Source organism: Chinchilla lanigera, unplaced genomic scaffold (genome assembly GCF_000276665.1).
Source record: "Chinchilla lanigera isolate Chin_1 unplaced genomic scaffold, ChiLan1.0 scaffold00001, whole genome shotgun sequence".
Taxonomy (NCBI): Eukaryota; Metazoa; Chordata; class Mammalia; order Rodentia; family Chinchillidae; genus Chinchilla; species Chinchilla lanigera.
Genome location: NW_004955402.1, coordinates 31,532,190 through 31,547,822, shown reverse-complemented (window position 1 = coordinate 31,547,822; position 15,633 = coordinate 31,532,190). Strand labels below are relative to the sequence as shown.

General features: G+C 40.3%; 1 protein-coding gene across 2 annotated transcripts in view; it reads left to right on the top strand.

Annotated features, from left to right (window-relative positions):
• The window catches only part of Pstpip2 (proline-serine-threonine phosphatase interacting protein 2), a 99,567-nt gene extending 90,079 nt beyond the window's left edge, over positions 1–9,488 (top strand). For both annotated transcript variants that reach the window (XM_005372863.2, XM_013510408.1), the window contains exons 11-15: positions 247–343; positions 854–935; positions 2,298–2,332; positions 3,480–3,536; positions 6,644–9,488. In XM_005372863.2, coding sequence (XP_005372920.1) covers positions 247–343; positions 854–935; positions 2,298–2,332; positions 3,480–3,529 — 264 coding nt within the window. In that variant the 3' untranslated portion in view covers positions 3,530–3,536; positions 6,644–9,488. The remainder of the gene's footprint in view (positions 1–246; positions 344–853; positions 936–2,297; positions 2,333–3,479; positions 3,537–6,643) is intronic.
• Positions 9,489–15,633: the final 6,145 nt, after the last annotated feature.

Below are 15,633 nucleotides of genomic sequence, written 5' to 3'. Positions count from 1 at the left end.
TTCTGGGAAAATACCCGGCAGGGGGATAGCTGGGTTGAATGGGAATAAATAAAAATTTTAAAAAATTTAATTATGTAAATATACAAGAGAAATGCCTTTATATGACTCTGGGACTTGAGAATATTTTCTGTTTTTTTAAAAAATAACAAAATTTGGAAAAGAGCCATTCAACATCTTCTTTTCTAAAGAGCTATGTTACAGTTATCCTCAACCTACCTTTACTTAATTATTTATCTTCTTTTTTAGATGTATGAACAAGTCCGTAAAAGTTTAGAAATGTGCAGCATTGCAAAGGACATTGAGTACTTTGTGAATCAACGCAAAACTGGCCAGATTCCACCAGGTGCATGGGGTGGCAGGGTGGGCAGGGTTGTGTAAGCAGTTCTATAGTTCGATTTGTCTTCCTTGTCCAGTGTTATTGAGGATGTAAGACACCTGCTTGTTAGTTTCCTGTTATTGTAACAAATACCTCAGGTAAATTCTTATAAGAGAAAAGGCTTATTTTGGCTTACAGTTTTGAGGTTTCAGCCCATGGTGGATTGGCCACTGTGCTTATGAGCCTGTGCTGAGGGAGCGTCTCATAGTGGTCAGGGTGTGGCAAAGCAAATCATTCTTCTCAAGGCAGGGATGTGAAAGAGCAAAGGAGCAAGAGACCTGACTCTTAGAGTCCCCTGTGAGACCATGCACACAGTGACCTGAAGACCTCCCACTAGGGCCCACCTCTTAAAGGTTCTGCCACCTCTCAATAGTGCCAAGCTGGGAATCAGACCTCCAACACATGGGCCTTTGGGGGGTGTTCTGGACCCAAATGACAGCATGTTCTTACTGTTTTGTTTCTTAATGCTTCTCTTAGCACCCATTCTGTATGAGAATTTCTACTGCCCCAACCGGAATGCAGCTGCACCAGGAAAGGCTACAGGAACTAATTTGGCAAGGTAATAGCCAGCTGCCTTTCACATGAAAAAATACTTTTGTTTTATTTTTTGTCTTTTTTGGGACAGGGTCTCACTGTGCAGTTCAGATGGGCCTTGAGCTCACTTTGTAATGTAGGCTAGTTGCAAGGATCCTCCTGCGTCAGCCTCCTGAGTGCTGGGATTGCAGGTGTGTGCCACCACACCCGGCTGAAAACATACTTTTAACAACCTATTTTATTATTAGTGTTTTAAGATAGCCATGTGTGTTGGTGCATACCTGTGATCCCAGCACTCTGGGAGGTTGTGGCAGGAGCATTACAAGTTTGAGCAAAGTCTGGGCAACTTAGTGACTTAGTGAGACCCTGTTTCAAAATTAAAAATATTCAAGTAAAAAGGGTTGGGGATGTAGCTCAGTGTGAAGGTCCTGGATTTAATTCCCAGTGCTGGGGGATAAAAAGAAAAAGAAAGAAAGAAAAAGAAAAAATTGTTCTAACATATATTATATTTTTAAAGTTTGTTTTAAATTGACAGAAATTATGCTTATCTATCATGTGTAAGATATTAGAGTTTCAACATATACAGCACTGCCTTTACTTAGCAACACTGCTAGCTTTTTGGACATAGCACCTTTAGGACAAACATTAAATGAACTTTAGTAGTCATAGTTCAAGGAGGACTATGTCATGCTTCAATGATATTATTCATTACTTGTTTATGAATCGTATACCTTTTTATAGCCTGTATAAACCAAGAGTCAGCATACTATGGTACCCTGTGAAACAAATCTGATTTCTTGTTTGTGTAGGGCCTAATTAAGAACAGTTTTTACATTTTTAAGTGGCTGAAAAAAATCAAAAGGATGCTATTTAATGACATGTGAAAATCATATACAATTCAAATGTCAGTGTTCATATAGAGTTCTAAGAGAAGACAGTGCCCTTAGTGGGTTATGTTTTGTCTGTATCTGCTTTCCCTTGAGAGCTGAGTAGCATTGCGATAGAGATGGTGTAGCCTAAATAATTTACTATTGGGCCCTTTACAGGGAAAGTTTGCTGCCCCTTGTATAAAGAATCCTGAAGGCAGAGAAACAGCTAGAAGACGAAGCTGTTAAATTTTCCAGCCTGGGTTGCAGAGATGGAGCTCTGTGCTCCTGACTGCTATTCATTGTGGCCCATAGCATCATTTGTATGCACCTTGGATTTCAGTAGGTCAGGGGTACAGGTCACTTGCTTCTGAGCTTTCTTGATGCTCCAGTGCAGAAAGCTAAGCTGATTAAAGTAGCTCATTAGAGTATAATATGAAGTAGAAAACTGTAGCATGAAGTAGAAAATTTTAAAAATAACAAGAGCTTATCTGAAATACTTTGATTTTCATTTCTTATAGGCGAGGACCTCTCCCAGTTCCTAAAAGTTTACCAGGTATGGCATCAAGAAAAGCCTTTTGAAATTCCTCTGTCAGATTTTCTTTAGATTGAATAGCTAGAATTTTGAAATAAGGGGAATGAAAAGATTAAATTGACTCAAACTCCCAAAAGAATAAACCTGAATAGAATTTTACTATATATGGTTTGTCAGAGTGAAATTTGATAACTGGTCTATTTTATAGCTTTTTCAAGAGCATTCAGCTGCTGAAGTACCAAAAAAAAAAAAAAAAACTTATTATAAGATAGTCTTAACAAAGGTTATTTTGAGTCAGTCTGCTCCTTTGCCCACCTGCAACTCCTGTGATACGTCTGGTAGAAACTGCATTCTTAGCATCTTTTGTTACTTGTATTTCTTGGATAATTACACGATCCTTGAGGGTGGGCACTTGGTCTTTTCTTGTATCACTTTCAATACCTAACACAGTACTAGGCTCTGTACTAGGCACAGTAGGTCTCAAAAAATATTTACTCTTAGCAGAAACAAAGGTTCACCTATTTACCTTCAAGGGAGGGAGAGAAGAGAACATTTTATGCTACATTTGGCAGTTCAGTAAAAATTTAATGACCAATAGAAAGTTTAGCCGCTGAAATTTCACCTTTGAAATAATAATAATATGATAATTTATATTAATGAATAAGTGATAATTTATTTTATTTCTTGTTACCTTATTACCACTTTGGGACTTCATTTTTATCCAATTTTTGAAGATGATTTTAGTGTGAATGCTAATATCTGGGCATGGATAAGAAATGACAAAGTCATAATAGTAATAGTAATTTCCAGAATGTTCTTTGGAACCAGGCATGGTGGTGCAGGCCTATAATTCCTGCATTTGGGAGGCTGAGGCAGGAGGATTGCTGTGAGTTCAAATCTAGCCTGGGCTACATAAGCAAATTCAAGGCCAGCAAGACTCTGTCTCAAGAGATCTAAAAACCAAAAACCAAAACCTCCCCCTCAAACCAGAATGTTCTTTGGCTTGTAGTCATGACTACCAATTATAGGTTTTATTGTCAGATATATTTTCCTCTTTGGAAACAGCAGTCACCCAATATTTAAGTGCAGTACGTTGGCTTGAGAAGAGCTGAGATCGTATTATGAAAAAATAGTAGTCTAAACTTGTTCCGTGTTTTGCTCTTTGCAGATGACCCTGATTATTCTTTGGTTTCTGACTACAGTTTGCTGTATCAGTAATACAGAGGTAAGAACCTTTAATCTTCACAGTCAAGCTGAACTTGGACTGGTGATTGTGTTTCTGAAGGCACTGACGCTTCTTTAGGTGACCACCAAGAAGAAGCCAGCCCTTGCATCAGGCCAGCACATTGGTGGGTGTGGTGTCCCTTCAGGCTGGCCTGTGTGGAAGCTGACTGGAAACCACTCTACACATATTTGAATGAGGGCATTTCCCTTTAACTATCTTATGACTCTGCTCTTGTTGAACCTTTTGTAGCTATCAGAAATTTACATTTAGGCATGCTCACATACAAAACACACAAGATTCCCCCACTGTTGAAGTCATTTAATCTTCCGAGTACCCCCACATTCTCTTAAAAGGGGGAAGTCAAGTTAAGAAAAAAGTTGTGAAAAAAATGTAGATGTAACACTCACCAAACATACCACAGCACCACAGAGGTCATCCTGTACCAAATTATTACTACTTCATAGTAGCAAACCACAAGGTTTCTCTGGAGAGAACTAAATACCACTAAACCAAGCACAGCTGCGAAGATGACCCACATAGCTGCTGGTTCTCTTGGCACTTAGAGGTTTGGAACATGCCCCAGGTCAAAATCTGTCTTATCAAATGTGAAGGAATACCTCAGAAGCCAAAATAGCAATACTAAATGAAACTCCTTATAAAATATAAGGTACTTAAAAAAAAAGAAACCCAAACAGGCCTCTCCTTGAGTAAAACTATTATAGGTGTATATGAGCAAAGAAAAAAATTCTAAAAGGATGTATTCTTCAACAGGTAACATTTCTTTTTGTTTATCCTGTTTTCTAATTTTTCCACAATAAGAATGTACTACTTCTTTGACTAAGAGCTGTTTTGAAGAGTCAGTCCATTTCCATTTCCCTGATCTTGTGTGTTCCTGGAAGTGACCGGAAGTGGGTGGGCTAGATATAGGAAGTCATAAGAGAACTGGAACAGCTTCTCTTTCACCATCTCTAGTTTGGTATTGGAGACATTTACTATCAGTTATGAAACAAACCAGGTTTAACCCATGGTGATTTTGTACAGTGTTTTATCCACTGAAAACTACTTGGAAGTTAGCCTAGAGGATGTTGCTTCAGTCCGCTGAAAGAACTTACTTTGTGTAGGAGGTGGGGATCGTGCCTGTAATGTGAGGGTTGTGGGAGGCTGAGGTGGGAGGGTCATGCATTTCAGCCCAGTCTAGCCAACTTGACAAGACTGGCTCAAAAAAAAGTGTTGGGGATGTTACTTATTGCAAAGGCCTAGGTTCAACCCCTCAGCACTGCAAAACAAAATACCTATTTTGTGCATATAACTAATAAGCTCTATAGACCGGGAATCAAATTGTCTTAATCAGGTAGAAATACTTAGCTAGTTTCTATTTATATTTCAACATAAATTTTTAAATTGCTTAGGAAATATATTTAATATTTCAGTAAATTTGTTGTAGAGATATGGAAATTGAAGACATAAACCATTTCATTTCCTACCTAGATACAGTTTTCTGACCTACAAATAAATTGTAATTTTTACAACCACTCATCATTTCTTCATCTCATAAGCCTCCTCTTTCTCCCCTCCCTCCCTCCTTCCCTCTTTCTTTCTTTCTTTCTTTCTTTCTTTCTTTCTTTCTTTCTTTCTTTCTTTCTTTCTTTCTTTCTTTCTTCCTTTCATCAGAGAGGACCAAAACCCTTATTAAAAGCAAATAAAAAATGCCTTAAATGGATCCATGGCTTCAGATTCACAGTGAAACCTGCTCTCCAGAACACGGTGCACGATGATGGCATATGGGGCAGGGAATTGGGAGTGCCAAGAGTTTATTTTCATTTTTTTATATCTTTCTTTTCTTGCCTTTACCTGTTTGGGTAAAGCATGTGTGATACGATAGCAAAATACAGTGAATGTTTAAATCAAGCAAATTAATCACAGTAAAAGGTACATTGTCAGTAATCCCCCTCAAAGCATTCCACCTCTCTTAAACACACTCATTCCATCACACTTTATGAAGCAGTTCTGGAAGTCATTTTTCTTTTCTTTTCTTTTCTTTTCTTTTCTTTTCTTTTCTTTTCTTTTCTTTTCTTTTCTTTTCTTTTCTCATCTCTTCTCTTTCCCTTTCCCTTTCCCTTCCCCTCCCCCCTCCCTCTCCCTCTCCCTCTCCTTTCCCTTTCCCTTTCCCTTCCCTTTCCCTTTCCCTTTCCCTTCCCTTTTCTTCGAGTCAGGGTCTTGCTATGTAGTTCAGGCTGGCCTTGAATTCAACTATGTAGTGCAGGCTGGCCGGAACTGAATTCATGATGATCCTCCTACCTTAGTCTCCTGAGCACTGAGATTCTAGTCCTGCACCACCATGCCCAGCTTGGGAAGTTCTTTATTGTGTCTTTAGTTGTGCTGTCCTGACTGCCTCAGTGTCTTAAATCGATGCAAAACGTTTACCTTTCATGGTCATTTTGACTTTGGGGAAGAGCCAGAAGTCTCATGGTGCCAGATCTTGTGAACAAGGTTGATGAATATACACTGTAACATTTTTTGCAAACCTGCCTTTTCCTTAGCTGGCACTCAGCAAGAACATTCACTGTATTTTTTTTTTTATCATTTCTCATAAAGATGCTAATCACTACATGGTTACTTAAGTTGTCTTTCTCAAGTGGTATGATTTTAATATCTGTGCCAGCTCAGTTAATAGGAACTCGACACATACATGTATGATTGACTAAGTTTTAGAAAACAAAAAGAAGGAAGCTTAGTTTAATTAGTAGCAACTTATTATAATACTGAAAATAGTTTGAATGAAACTTTGGAATTGAAATTTAAACAGGAAAATTTAGGAATTTGTGATTTATTCTGCATTTGTTGATTTTAGCTGCTATTCCTGTTCTAAATGCTAACATGTTTAGGGAAAGATGATAATTTTTGAATTTAAAAATACACAAAAATATAAATACATAAATTATCATAAAGCACTGCCATTTTTATCATATTCCATTTTTCATTTAATTCCTCACCATTTGTTTTCCTTCGCTAAACACATTTATGCTTGTTGAATACACTGTCAATGCAGAAGTGGGTGATACTATGAACAGATTAGTCAAGTAACATTTCTTCTTATTTTCTTTCAGAAAAGAAAGCTTTTTCCAATTAGTGCTTCTATGGCATGGAATGAGGCACCCGAGCAGCAGAATCTGTAGCCAAATTTTGTCAGTCAAGAAGACTTTGAAGTGAACCCCTGCTGTAATTTCTTGATATTTTAAATTTATAGTAGACATTTAGTTCAACTTAAGCTGGTAGATTTCTGCAGTTTTTTTGATGACGTTTACAAATTGATACAGATCGAAGAATTATTCTTTCCCAGTCAGTTGCTAAGGTTGTGAAGGAATTATTTCCTACTTGGGAAACAGGGCCGTCTCTGGATTGAAGCGTTGGCTTTTCGGGGAGGGGACAAGGTGGCTGGAGAGGAGTCCAATGATCAGCTGCGGAAGAATCTCCTTTGGCTTTGGGCAGCACGGTGATGGAATTTCCACAGTGATACACACTGTCCATGGTACAAGATTTTAAATTACCTTCCTTTTTGGCTGGAAGGTTTAGAAGGCATTTGATTGCACTTTCTCATTTTGCAGATGAAGAAATGAGGCCCGGAAGTGTGAAATCAGTTTCCTTAAGGCTCTACTAATTAGAGATGGAACTGGGTCTAGAGCACAAACTCATTTTGTATCACTATTCTTCTAATTCATGATGCAGTGGTGCTCATGCTGAAATTTAAAATGCCTAATTTTGCCAGCATTTTTTAACTCAGAAAATTACCAGGGTTTAAATGTTAGATTTATTTTTATATGAATCACTGTGTACTGAACTACAGAGCAGCATATTTAATCTAATCTAAGAAGCCATAGATTGTAATATACCATTATTTTGTGTACCACTAATAAGGTAGGTGGGGGGAGTTGTCAGTTAACTTGTGAGGGGTCATGCATGGCCAAGCCTACTTGAATTTGAGATTGTTAGGTGAAAAAAAGATGCTAGAATCAGTGAAATATGGTATTTTGTGTATTCTCAAGAGAATTTTAGAGTTCCAGAGGCAATCTTCAATCCTGAATCTTCACTGAGAATCTTTTATTTACTGGACGCTGGATTCTTTAAAGAGTCAGTCTTAACCCTTTTGCAAATATCTGGGTCTTGCTTTGTTACCCACAAACAGCAGGGAGGTTATTGCCTTTTGTACAACATTGGTACACAGAAAGTTACACACTTTAATGAATTGCAAGTTAAAATAGCACTGTTACTTATTTGGTATGTTGTGCTCTACGTGACTACAAAAGGCAGATATTTTCCTTTCCTGCTTGGTGCAACAGCTTTCCCAGAACTATGGATAAATTAATTAAAAGACTGAATTTTTTCCTCCCTTTTAAGATGAAGACTACTGAATGTGGCAACGCCTCATGATGACAGGAAACTTGTGTCAGTTGGATATCCTTTTGAAAAATTCAAATTTGCAAATGGCCATTGACCTCCCCAAACTGAACAGGCTCAGGAAATTTTCCTATGCACTCAGAATGGTGTAGTTTTAAGTATATTATTTATTATTGGCAATTCTTCAGGGATTTGTCTTTTCTATCGGTGAGTGTAATTGATGAAAGAGTGTTTCATAAATGGGAAATAATATTTTTATTGCTCTGTCAGTTTGATATGAAGTAAAATAAAGTTTTCTCTTCAAAGCTTTATGCGACCCCCACCCCTTGTCACATTTGCAGTTATTAGAACACAGAAAAACAAATTGCTAATCATGGAGGTCGTGTATCAAATGCAGTGTTACTTCACTGAGATATGCATATAACATACTCAAAGCATTTTTATGAGCACTTAAGTATGTTACAGCATGTAGGTTTGTTCACAGTAAGGGAGTCAGGGTATAGAGTTTATATTCAGGTTTAAGGACTTTTGCCATAGAGCTGGGGTCAGTTTCCTCAGCAGTTTTGGTCACAACCTAAACATCTGTATCAGCACCTGGGAATGTTCCAGGCTCTGGCGTGGGCTCATGTTTTCTGGAGAAAACCTGAAGTTGCCTGAGTCACAGAGCAGTTAAGGCACCCTGTGAAAGAAACTGTGTGTGTGTGTGTGTGTGTGTGTGTGTGTGTGTGTGTGTAGAGGGCTGCTAGTCCTCACAGGAGTGATCCCAGGAAGCACCAACATGGGAGTGAAGAAGTGAGATAGAGAAAGTAAGGATAGCAAAAAGCGTACATTATCAAGCCAGCTACTGAGTGGGCAGCTGGAGCCTAATCCTGCTGGGGACTCTAATCAGTTGGAAGTTGAGGGCTGCTCCTGGGGAGCTTTACTTACCTGGCACATCTGGGCAACCTGTAATGGTCTCAGAGTGGGTTCCAGAAGTCTCAGAGGGTGCTCAGGCCAGGACATAGCTCTGGGCAGTTCAAAGTTGGGTGGGTGCTTACAGAAATGACAGGCACCGAAGGCTTATGGATGTGTACTGACAGTCTTGCCTCTGTGTGGCTCAGATTCATCTGTGCCCACATTAATTTGATTCTATCCTACCACTTTCTTCAAGACCCAACTTTCAAACATTCATACACACACACACACACACACACACACACACACACACACACACACACGGTAGTTTAGTAGGATAAGCTACAGTCCTGTTGCTACAGACAGTCCTAAATCCATAAATGATATGAGCAGTGGTCATCTGCTATCTGCAAGCCAAGGAGAAAGGCCTGAGAAGAAACTAGCCCCACTGGCACATTGATCTGCTTCCTCTTGGATTTCCAGCCTCTAGAATGGCAGAAGAATGAATTTCTGTGTTTAGGACACTCTGGTATTTTGTTATAGTAGCCAATTTTACATTCTATATTGGGACATCATGTTGTACACCATACTGAAGGAATTCATGAGTAAAAAAATATTGTAAACAAAACAAATAAAATAAATCACACTCATGTTATAGGTTCCTGATACACTTGTTTAGTGATTCTGCTTATTTAGGTTGTTTGATAGCAAGGTCTCTTGTAGCCAAAGATCATCAGCCCTGTGGGATCTTAGCCTCAGTTATCAAGCTCTTGTCAGACCTTGTTTGCTGAAATTGCTAATTTATATTTATCACCATACATAGGAGCACAAAGATGTACCCCAGAAAAATTCCCAGGCTCTAGACATATTCCTCCCTACCCTATCTTGCCCCTTTTGCCTCATGATAATCACTTAGTCCTGTGGGGATGGTTACTCCTTTCTTGCTGGTCTAGTGGCTGGAGGAATCCTAAATGACCAGGTGCTGGCCAGTTTTAGTGGGACCCTTTTGATGTCCCTGGTAGTTTTATCCCCTGCCAAGCTCTTCGAGCCTGGAGCTTGAGTCCAGCAAAGCTGAAGGTGAAGGGATAAGAAGCACAAATTCCTTCACATAGGTCAGTGGAAATCATGGTGACATAGGTCACTCACCTCTTCTTTCACAGACCTGTGTTTTCTACCTGTTGGAATTATAACGAATATCTGAATCTACCTATTGGAATATTGTGGCCATGTAAGCACCATATAATATCTCATCTGGGCCAGTGTCCCAACTCTGCAAATTTTGGCACATGGCAGAGGGCAACAGTGCATGGTGGAGGAAGACAGCAAAAGCAGGAGGGAGTGAGACAAGCCTCTTTCTGTCCTTTATATTGTATCCAGTCTACTGGGATTAGGATGGTGCCAATATAATCAGTGGACTTAACCAGCAATCACCCACTGTTAATCCCAGCATTATACGATGAATCCATCACACACACTGTAGATTCAGCCACCTCCAAATAAAGCCTATGACTGAATGAAGCTTTAGGGGGACATCTACACACAAACCATAACATCTGCTGTAAGGGCACTTACAGAATAGCAGACTTGTAGACATATTATAGCAAAAGTTAGAAGTCAATTAGAGGGCTGTAACCACAGGCTCTTGTTGCCTGTCATATAGCTAGCTTACTAAATTCAGCTAAAACCTTGACTGTCTTGTCCCAGCTTTATCCATCAACAATGACAGGTCAAGCTAACTGTGTTTCCTTTAGTTAAAAGAATATGCGTTGATTCTAGCTTGCTTCAAGGCCAACATGTTTGGGGAAGACTGGCCCACTCAAAGACACATTTAACTCTGCTTGCCCCACACAAATAACTCCTGTCATCCCCCAGATGTTCCTATACAATGGTGAACATTTCCTCTTAAGTGAATTGCTAAAAATTGCCTTGTCTAATGTATGTAGCCTATTATGTATCCACCTGTTATCAGCTTCGTGCTGCCTGCCTGCAAACCATATTTAAACCCCATACAAAGTGGACTCGGGCGGATGATTTGAAAACTCAGTTTTCCACAGCCGTCTGGTGTTAATAAAAGTCTGCCTTCTCCACTCCTCAGTGCAAAGAGTCTTTCTTTGGTGTTCTGCAACACTGTTAACTACAAGATCCTGGACACTTGCACAGAACAGTTCCCAAAGCCCTGCATGTGGACTTCTCCAGGGAATTTGACCAGGTTTTCAATAGGACGGACTAGATCTGGTAACAGCCTGAGGTGTGGGATCTCAGCATTGGCTTTTACTACTTGTAGGTAAGAGTTCTCTCGAGATTTAGACAGTATAAAAGGACACATTGATGCCATGAAGCTTTTGCTGTCGTAACTTTCTATAGCCCACACTATGTTTCCCAGATGCAGCATGTACTTTTTCATCCTTACTCTCATTCTCTTTTTCTGTGTACTCAGTCTAAGGTCACTCTGCAGAGCCAGTTTCTCTCCCACCTTTCATTTTTGCTTTCTTGAATAAACTTTGCCATTGCTTTTGGCTCATTTCATTCAATTCTTTGTTTGAGGTGAGAAGAACCTGGAATTGAACTCCAGAAGGAGAACTGAGCTATCCAGAACCTGGTAACATTTAGTTGGTGAGCCCCTTTTAAGAAACAAGCTACCCAATAACAGTACTATGTTTAGGGTTTAGCCTCAGCCCCTGCACTACTTGGTCAGATAATCAGCAGTAGTCACTAGATTAGAGTTGGTCATAGTTTCCATTTCTCTCACCAGGACTGTTCTGTTCATGAGCCCACTGAAGAAGCACTGGAGTGACCCATGGCATTGTCCAGCTCACTCCACTGGATGAGTCAGCCTAGCCAGTTGATCGATCGTTCCACACCTTCTGTGTGTTGGGTAGTCTCAGATGGCATTGATAAAGAGACACAAAGATTCACCCGTTCTGTTGCCTCTTCCCACAGGCCCACCTACATGCTTCTTCTCTGGCTTTTTCATTTTCAGTCTTTTTTTCTCTGACCGGTCAAGTCATGTGCCACTGCCTAGATTGAACTGCCTGCCCATCTATCTATCTATCTATCTATCTATCTATCTATCTATCTATCCATCTATCATCTATCTAGGGCTGTTTCTCCCTTCACAAATAGAGCTGGATAGGGCAGCTCTATTTGTGTCAAGAAATCCAGCTGATGAGCTGGATTTCTTGACACACTGTCTACTGGCATCACTTCTCTTCAGGGTTTTCCGGTCACTCCTGAGTGGGTCTGTAGCGTGATAATGTAAGAAACTGAGGCCCTGTCTTTTCTATTAAAAGATATAAACAGGAGGGCCTTCATTTTAGACTATAGTCCACCCTAGGTGGCTCCACCCCTCATGCTGAAATTACGGAAACACCTAAATTTTGGGAACATAGCAACAGACCAAAGATAGTGAATCAATAGCTAAGGACTTTCTGTTACCCACACCCTCTCCCTTCCCATTCTTCCTCCGCCTCAGCAATTCTTCAGTTCCTCCTCTTGCACCACTTAAACTAGCCAAATGCAATAGACTGTAAGCCTGTGAATTCAGTTAATGAGTTTAAAGGATAGCAGCTTTCCATGCGTTAGGATTTAAAAACCCTTCTTTCCTGTTGCTCAGCTGCTCAGCTGCTGCCTCATGTCTGAGTGCAGATGAGTTCTTCTGCAGAAGTAAATTTTAAACTTTGCCTTGTCGAGTCTTCTTGGCTGATGTCTGAGTGCATTCTTTCTGACAATTTGAGTCTGGAGCTTATTTCCAATAGTAGCAAACCATGTAAAGACCAACAATTAATCCATATAGCTGACCTATTCTGAACCAAGCTCGAGGTTTTCTTCTCCTCCATTACTTATGAGCTGAAGGAGAGGCATAGGTGCAACAGGGGAAGGTGATTGATAGGTCTGCGTTTCTTGTTTGAGAACATAAATGTGGTTTCTGGCTTTGCTCCAGTCTGGTCCAGAATGCACCATTTGCATGGCACGACAAATTGCTGGTGTACTTGCCTGACTATGAATAAGGACATCTAAAGGAGGCTACAGTCATTAGAAGAAACATCATTTATTCCCATATTTACGGGTTTTTATAGTTTTATAAAAGACATCTTTTTATTTCATTTATTTATTTGCATCTCTTTAAATACTGCCCTAACAGCTTCTGTGAATGACCTAAGCTTGTAATTTTCTTCAGTGCAGCAATAACCAACACATTTTATTTTCTTTAGAGCTACACTTGCACCTGTGTCTTTAAATGCTAATGATGTTGCACAAGACTTTCCACCTCCATTCCACCCTAGTCTCTCAAAGGAGAAGCCTTAATCATGGTGATGCTGTAGCACAAACATATCACTGTTGCATTTCCGGTGAGACTCTTCCCATCTGGCGGGGTATGGAGTAATTGTAGAAAATCCCAGGCTGACACTGTACTTTAGAGTACCCAGCTGACTGAGTTTGAGGTCTCCCAGAAGGAGGCCCTAAGAAAGGATTTGAGATCAAGTAGTTTATTTACAAGATGAGCACAGAAAACACCAGTCATGCAATGGGAAATTAGAAAGGGAAGACAAGGAAGTGAGTAAGAAGTATACTACTAAATAGGTTGCTGCAAAGGGAAACTGGGGCTTGATTCCTCTGAAGGACCCTGGGAAACAGCACAGAACATAGGCTTCAAACTTTGTCTAATCAAGGGATGAGGGAGCTGGGTGTTTGTATTAATTTGCTAGAATAGTCCTAACAAGGTATCACACACTGGATGGCTTAAACATCAAAAATTTGTTTCACAGCTCTGGAGGCTGAAAGTCCGATACCAAGGTGTGTAGTTGGCTGCGTCATCTGAGACTATGCACGAAAGATCTGTTCTTGACCTTCTTCCTCACACTGTAGATGCCCATTTTTTTCTCTATTTTTTCTCCCAACATCTTCCTTCTAGGCATGTTCCTCAGTCCAAATTGTCCCCTTTTTAAAGGACAACCATCGTGTTGGGTCAGCATCTGCCTTTGCAGATCTCATTTTAACTTGATTACCTTTGTAAATATGCCCTCTCCAAATAAGACACATTCTAGGGGTTTGGGCTTCATCATATCAATTTGGGGAGGTGACACAATTCAACCCATAGCTGTATTTATAAGCCAACTTCCATGTGTCACTCTGGATTGCTGCAGCCTGCCATGCATGTGGCCAAATGGAGCTCTGAGACAAGGAGATGCTGATTCTTGGAATATGGGACGGTGTACTCAGAAATGTAAGTGGCATGGTGTATGAGTGGGCGACTAGCAGTGTCTGGTGCTTTGGTGATACACATAACTATTGCTATAACTCATATAATTTTTTTACTTTTTAAAAGTAGGGGCAGTCATGAGAGGGAGAATAATAGAAAAAAGGACAAGTTTAATGTTTTGCTGCCTATGATAACAAAAGTCTGTTAATGCAAGAGATCCCCTCTAAGAAGACTCTTCACATTTTTTGGTACTTGCTTGTTCTGTAAGATTTTTCAGGACCTGGAATTTAGCAGTAACATGATTCCTTCTCAATTTTACAAAATATATTTTGTAATCAAGAATGATGAAATAATGCTTCCTACAGAGAGACAAACAGGAAGTAGTGAACTACCGTATTTGTAAAATGAGTGACATACATCTCAAACACCTGAAAGAGGTTTCACCATTGGGAAATTGCCACCAGATGGCAACAGAGACTGTAGAATGGCATTTTCTAAGCGCGTTGAGGGAGGTTATAGAAGGAAAAAAAAAAAAAAAAAGCCCCCAGAGCTGTTTCCTGAGTTGGGCAGCTTTCACAGAACCCCTCTGAGGACAAGCACTTTGTCAGACGCTGGCCGATTTATGCATCGGAGTCATATTCAGTGTTGGAATGTCATAGTACGAGATTTATAGACCTTTTTTGAACGACTGATTCTTGTTTTTAATTGATCAGGATGTTTTTATCTTGAGATTAAAAAGTAGTCTAATTCTCAAAGTTGCAGTGAAAATTATTACAGCCCATTGGAAGTAAATCTGGTACATATTTACCAAAACTAAAAACAAAAACAAAACAGCAAGAATGACTCTCTTAGTTTCAAAAGCTAGACATGGAGGCGCGCGCCATTACAATCCCGAAACTCCAGAGGCAGAGGAAGGATCACGAGTTCAAGGCCAACCTAGGCAACATAGCAAGACCATGTCTCAAAGGTCCAACACAACAGAGCAAAACAAAACACAAAAACCCCAGCCAACAACAACAAAAAAATAGTACATTTAATCTCCGTGACATCCGAAAAGGCATCAACCTTCCTCTCCCCTTTCTTTTGAGGCAGGTTTCCGTATTTAGTCCAGCAGGCTGCCCTGGGAATCACTATGTAGTCCAAGCTAGCCTCAAACTCTCGATCCCACTGCCTCAGCCTTTGGAGTGCTGGAGTTACAGACAGACGTGAGCCAACACAACAGGATCTGTCATTCTAAAGAGCAGAACAAAATGAAGTGCATTTCTGTTGGATTTCGAGGTTTCTTTCCTTAGTGCAGTGAAGATCTAGATTTAAGATGACTGGATCTGATCATTTTAGGATACAAGTAAGATTGTCAAGCCTTCTCGAGAGCACTGGGGCCCCTGTAGAGCCGAGAAGGGACAGGGGGACTGATCAGCAGGTAGAGTCGCCTCTCCTTGCTGCGCTTACTACGATCCATCCGATCTCGCAGAGAGGAGCTGGGAAGCGCCTCATTCCAGGCAGGGGGCGTGGCTTGGTTGGAGAGGGGCGGGGCCGCTCGCCGCAAGTGCAAATAGGCCCGAACTGGTTTGACCCACGTTGCTGCCCGTAGAAGCTTCCAGTTGCCGC